The 6,000-nt window shown below is 40.9% G+C and overlaps 1 protein-coding gene across 1 annotated transcript in view; it reads right to left on the reverse strand.

The window, feature by feature from the left end:
• The window catches only part of myo15ab (myosin XVAb), a 48,909-nt gene that overhangs the window by 31,331 nt on the left and 11,578 nt on the right, over positions 1 to 6,000 (reverse strand). The window contains exons 16-20 of the mRNA XM_076990048.1: positions 5,936 to 6,000; positions 5,456 to 5,540; positions 5,216 to 5,269; positions 4,836 to 4,917; positions 305 to 435 (exon numbers count right to left, since the gene is read on the reverse strand). The exon at positions 5,936 to 6,000 is cut by the window's right edge and continues 111 nt beyond it. Coding sequence (XP_076846163.1) covers positions 305 to 435; positions 4,836 to 4,917; positions 5,216 to 5,269; positions 5,456 to 5,540; positions 5,936 to 6,000 — 417 coding nt within the window. The remainder of the gene's footprint in view (positions 1 to 304; positions 436 to 4,835; positions 4,918 to 5,215; positions 5,270 to 5,455; positions 5,541 to 5,935) is intronic.

Below are 6,000 nucleotides of genomic sequence, written 5' to 3' on the forward strand. Positions count from 1 at the left end.
CCATAAATGCACTAGCAAATAATTAAATATTGCTTATATTATTAAATACTGATACTGCTCATGACCATGAACAGGCAGAACAATATTCACACATCATCCACCCCATTTAAACAGGTCATTCAGGAATGAAGCCACAGTGCCTGAAGATGAGTTACCATCAGTTACGAAACACAAGGGACGGACCAGAACAGGAATAGTGTGTGTGTGTGTGTCTGTGTGTGTGTCTGTGTGTGTGTCTGTGTGCGGTGTCTGTGTGTGTGTCTGTGTGCGGTGTCTGTGTGTGTGTCTGCATAGGGATTCTTACCCGGAAGTTGGAGCGAATGTATTTGGTCATTAGATAGTTGTTGATATCCAGAGGAAGCGTGAGTTGAGGGTCCACCTGTATTCTTGGTGCCTGAACCAGAGCCAGGCAGTCTGAATGAACCTCCTTACCAGCTACACACACACACACACACACACACACACACACACACACACACACACACACACACACACACACACACACACACACACACACACACACTTTAGTGTACCACTTTTAAGCACACACACAATTGATTTCACTACCAGTACTGTGGATGAATAGGGGATGAATATGCAGGGGGCTGGTTTAATAATTATGTTTATGGTTTTATGTTTTATGTTATGTTTATGTTTAAGTCCTTACAACCTACCAAACAGGCTGAATACTACTGATTATCCACTTGCTTACTAGATTCATTGCCTATACACTTTCTTTAAGACATGCCACCAGTATTTAAACATCTATCTGAACATAAATGATGAGAATACACCAACATTAGTTTTGGTATCCCACAAGCATTTGTTTTTGGGCCATTGATTTTTTTCTTTTTATATGCTACCTCAGTGCTAAATAATTTTTAAAACTGCTATGTGGATGACATTCTTTTATATGGCTCAGCCAAACCAGAGTACAAAAATCAGCTCAATATTATTGATAACTGTATAAAAATACAACTGTGTAGGAACTTTATCTCTACAGAGGTATTGTTATTAGGCCCTCAGGTAGCCAGGAGTAACCATTCTTTAAAATTATGAAATAAACCTTGACGGTCTTAAAATTAATTTAAACAATTTTTAACAGTTAAAGATTTTGGTGAAATTAAGGATTCCAGATTCTAATTTGAAGATATTCATGCAAATAATGTTTCTAGGACAGGAATATGGTTTTCAACTTAGTAACTTTGCAAAGATTAGAAATGTACCATCGTTACACAACAGTAAAGCTTGTCCAAGCATCGGTCACTTCCAGATTGACCACTTCTACATTGATCACTTTCAGATTAACCACTTCTACATTGATCGCTTTCAGATTGACCATTTCTACATTGATCACTTCCAGAATTACCACGTCCAATAATCAATTGGCTGAGTCTTCTTTTGTCTCTGATGACCAATGAAGCGTGACAACACCCAGGTTAAGGGCTTTAAAGGTTTATGTCTGAAGTGGTGCTAAAAGAACACTAATATCTTCCACAGGCCTTTAGTAGCAGGTTTCCATCATTCTAAGATCTGATAAAAAGCAGGTAAGGGTCCCAGCATAAATAAGTAAAGAAAGAAGATGGGCTACAGTTTTACTCAGAGAGTGAGGGTTAGGATCTCAGCATAAATGAATCACCTAGATTGGTTAGAGGCTGTCAACAGAGATCAGTAAACATAAGACTAAAGCCTATAGTAGATGGTTTAGACCTGCCCCGTTCCATCACATCCTGCTCCATCTATTACATCATCCACAAGATGATGATGATGAAGAAGAAGACAAGCCCTTCAATAGTCAACAAACGAGGGACAGTCACCAGGTCTCAGTCCCACAATGCTTCATTCCACTTCATTCCACCTCTCTTGTATTTCCCAAAACTAAATGTCAGTGAAGATGGCAGAGACGCACTCCTATATGTCTACCTTCCATTCACATCCTCATAGATGAGTAAACTGAACAAAGACGTCTAATCCTTGGATTAACATGAGAAATATCAGCACTGAACTGGCTAACCTGTACACGAACAACCCCACACATCGAGAGTGGAACCTGATACTGTCTATGGATTAAGAAGGACTGAGATTAAACTGGAATGACAGTTCAAAGAGACGCTGATAATCCACGTTACGATAGGATGACCTCATGTGTCATTTAGAAGCAGCTTTGCTGGTCACTTCACACTGGGAAAAGGTCAAGGTTCATGTTGTATGACTAAGACCTGTAGACAAATTTGATAGGCTGCAGCAAACAGTCTCTCACCAGGCAGGTGTAAAGACTGCAAAGCGCAAGAGAAATACACCAAAATCCCTCTCACTGAGAGACTTTTACCACCAATAGAGAAAACAAGCCAAACCTTCTTCCACTGGATGGGAGGATAAACCATGGTGAAAACCAGCTGATAGAGAGAGGGAGGAAATGATTCAGCAGAAGTTCCAGTGCAGCTCCCTGTGCATCAAAGCGGCTGTAGAGAAAATTGAATGGCAGAGGAGGTCACAGAACAGGAGGGAGAGGCGGGAGAGGCAGGAGGCCAAACTATGAATGATGGGTAATGTTGAACTGTGGCCAGTTATGTCACTGGGCTGTAAATCCTCCAGAGCTCACACAGGGGGGACTACATATCACACCAGCAACTTTCATTCATAGTTAATAACTCCAGAAATGGTCAAGAATGGGATGACTATCCTTTGCTTTCAATGTTCATGAGCCCCAACTTTAATTAAATGCTTGAGTTAACATGGGTTTATAATATAGTAGTATTTCAGTATTATAATACAATACAGTATTCCAGTGCCTACCAAATTGCATAAGAATACCTTACAACATAAGTTTCTGATTTTGACAACATGCCCAATAATTTGCTGGGCTGAGATTTACTTGGTCATGAAGCGTAAAATGTCTAAAATTAGCTTGAATGCCCAGTTTGCCCCAATTGGCTTTTGGTGGTACAAATGTTGGTACCTCTCATCATGATTATTACTTCTCATGAGACATTATAGATCCATGCTTTTAAAACAAAGGTTACATGGATCCATATTTTTGAGCTGGGAATGCCCCGGGAGCTTTTGCATCATACTTCTCTTTCCCCTTAGTCAACAAGATGTTAAGTTTGTTAAGATGTTAAGAATCAAAATAGTTTTCTAGATGAGAATCTATTGCTCTTTCTAACATGTAAAGCATTTTTCTTGTTGTGCAGTTAGGCAGAGCAGCTAGATTTGTTTGAGGTTTGCTGGTTCCTGTCCACAAGATCCATTTACTGAAACAGATGATGACTGGGCAGCAATACGTCCCTGGTTAGAGATTAGATTGAACTTTATTAATCCCAGAGGGAAAGTCAGTATTCTCTTCTCTTGTTTAGGATAGATGCTGTATGACACAGTCAGTCACCATATTATAAATCAGCCTGCATTACTCCAGTCTCCAGCTTGGATATAGATGTGAAAACACACCCTCTCCTGCCTTTTCACCCAGAGTGGTTGTGGGGGCCAAAGGGTTTTATTTATGAAAGCGAAACATACTTACATTTCTCTTAAGTGTGATTTCAACCCTTTGTGACCTCCAGTACCCTGAGGCTGATCACGGATTGGCTGACACAATCAATTAATTAAAGGAATGTTTGGTTGTAGTTCCACCAGTGAATTGTCCTCGCCTATTGGTTAAGAATCTAATGGTACCTGGCATATGATAACAAGGCTTATGCGCTGTTAATTTTTTGCGGTACAGCAGAAAGCTCCCATAGTTCCAAATCAGTCATAGCTTAGCTCAGTTGTAACTTATACCTGGCAGCACTGTAATTCTTTATGTGGATGATTTATTGATCGCCCCTGATTCCTGAGAGATATGTGGAAAAAAAACCCCAGCTCTGTTTCCTCACTGAAAATGGCCAGAATTGTTCATTCCAAAAGTTTCGACTTTGTCGAAGTTGTTCAGGTCATGTTATTTCAGAACAAGGCCACTTTATTGATCGCAAACTCCCTTGATTCTTTCCATGCCAAAAGTACAGGTCATGACTATATTAGGCATGTTAAGCTACTGCTGTGTGTGGAATATAGATATGCTGAGATATCCACAACCTCTTTCTGACATTGCACACAAACACCAGTGATCATGAAAGACCACAAACACCAGTGATCCTGAAAGACCACAAACACTGGATAAAGACCATGTCACATGGACCCCCTGAGGCTTCTAAAGCCTTTGTTCATCTAAAATCTTTGTTCTTCTAAAAATGAGTCTGAGTGAGTTTGTGTGAGTCTGAATGAGTGTGTGAGTCTGAATGAGTGTGTGAGTCTGAGTCTGAGTGAGTCTTTGTGAGTCTGAGTGAATCTGAGTCAGTCTGTGTGAGTCTGTGAATCTGAGTGAATCTGAGTGAATCTGAGTGAGTCTGTGAGTCTGAATGAGTGTTTGAGTCTGTGTGAGTGTGTGTGTCTGAGTCTGTGTGAGTCGGAGTGAGTCTGAGTGAGTCTGAGTGAGTCTGAGTGAGTCTGAGTGAATCTGAGTGAGTCTGAGTGAATCTGAGTGAGTCTGAGTGAGTCTGTGTGAGTCTGAGTGAGTCTGTGTGAGTCTGAGTGAGTGTGTGTGAATCTGAGTGAGTCTGAGTGAGTCTGTGTGAGTCTGAGTGAGTCTGTGTGAGTCTGAGTGAATCTGAGTGAGTCTGTGTGAGTCTGAGTGAATCTGAGTGAGTCTGTGTGAATCTGTGTGAATCTGAGTGAGTCTGAGAGAATCTGAGTAAGTCTGTGTGAGTCTGAGTGAGTCTGTGTGAATCTGTGTGAATCTGAGTGAGTCTGAGTGAGTCTGAGTGAGTCTGTGTGAGTCTGAGTGAGTCTGTGTGAGTCACCTGCTGTGGCCTGCAGCAGTCCTCCCAGTTCTGCAGGAATCACCAGTTTGGAGACGTTCATCACCTCTCGACTGGCTCGTTCCTAAAGACGTTAGAGACTTCATGTCAAGGTGCTTACACAGGCACCTTTAGATATGTTCCCTGCTTAAGCGTTGTTCTCCCAATAATTCCTGCTCACAATGAGTCAGAGTGGTTCTCATATTTTTTGTTGTTTGGTAACTGTGCAGACTCCTTAGAGCATCATCACAACAGAGTAAGTATTAAAGCCACATCTGGACCGCTTCCTGTCATATAACACAGCATATCTTGACAAACTGCAGTACACAATATGGCAGTAGGCTCTACCGCCATCTAATGAAAGTGAAAGTAAAACTGCTTACAGCTTCCAGCCTTCTTCTCTCCTCCTCTGCCTTCCTTGATTCAAGAAGGTTTTCCTGAAACAAGCACAAAAACAAAAAGCTGAGCTCAAATATCAAAATGAACATCAGTGGGCTCAGCAGCAGGTTATAGATCATTATTTTGGGTTTCAGATGGATAAAAAGCGTATTAATGATACTGATCTCAGCAGTAATAAGAGCAGAAATGTAGATAGATAAGTCTCATGTTAACAGACCACCTACCCTGATGTAGCGTTTGCAGCAGACAACGATCCGGACAGTGGAGCGGAACTTAATTAGGTTTACACGCTTTTGAATAAACCGTTTCCTAAATGCCAGCAGGAAGAAGTTTAGAAGATTAGTCAGACCTACAGTTTATGTCTACATAGTAAACACAGCAGAGTTAAATTAACTTCTGTTGGAATTTGTTGCTAAAAAGTGTTGCTATGAGGCATGCAGTTGAGACACTAGACACTAGAAACTTTATTTGAACTCTTTAAAGCCATGAATTGAAGATCAATTGAATTTAACATGAAATTGGTGTGACGATATTGGTGTTATCTGTGTAGGTTCAGTAATGCAGGAGAATTTTAGGAATTGCCTGGTTTTAAGTGGATTTCTTTTCTATGTTATAAACTTTTACTTTACGAATATAGAATACTCAAATCAGTCAAGCGGTCAGTGATTTGTGGCAGTGCTGGTGCTCACTGAGGTGTCGTGTACCTGGTGAGATGACCTCTACAGTGGGCCTGAAATCTCATCATGTCCATGCGGAGCTTGGTGAATTT

Source organism: Brachyhypopomus gauderio, unplaced genomic scaffold (assembly GCF_052324685.1).
Source record: "Brachyhypopomus gauderio isolate BG-103 unplaced genomic scaffold, BGAUD_0.2 sc72, whole genome shotgun sequence".
Classification (NCBI taxonomy): Eukaryota; Metazoa; Chordata; class Actinopteri; order Gymnotiformes; family Hypopomidae; genus Brachyhypopomus; species Brachyhypopomus gauderio.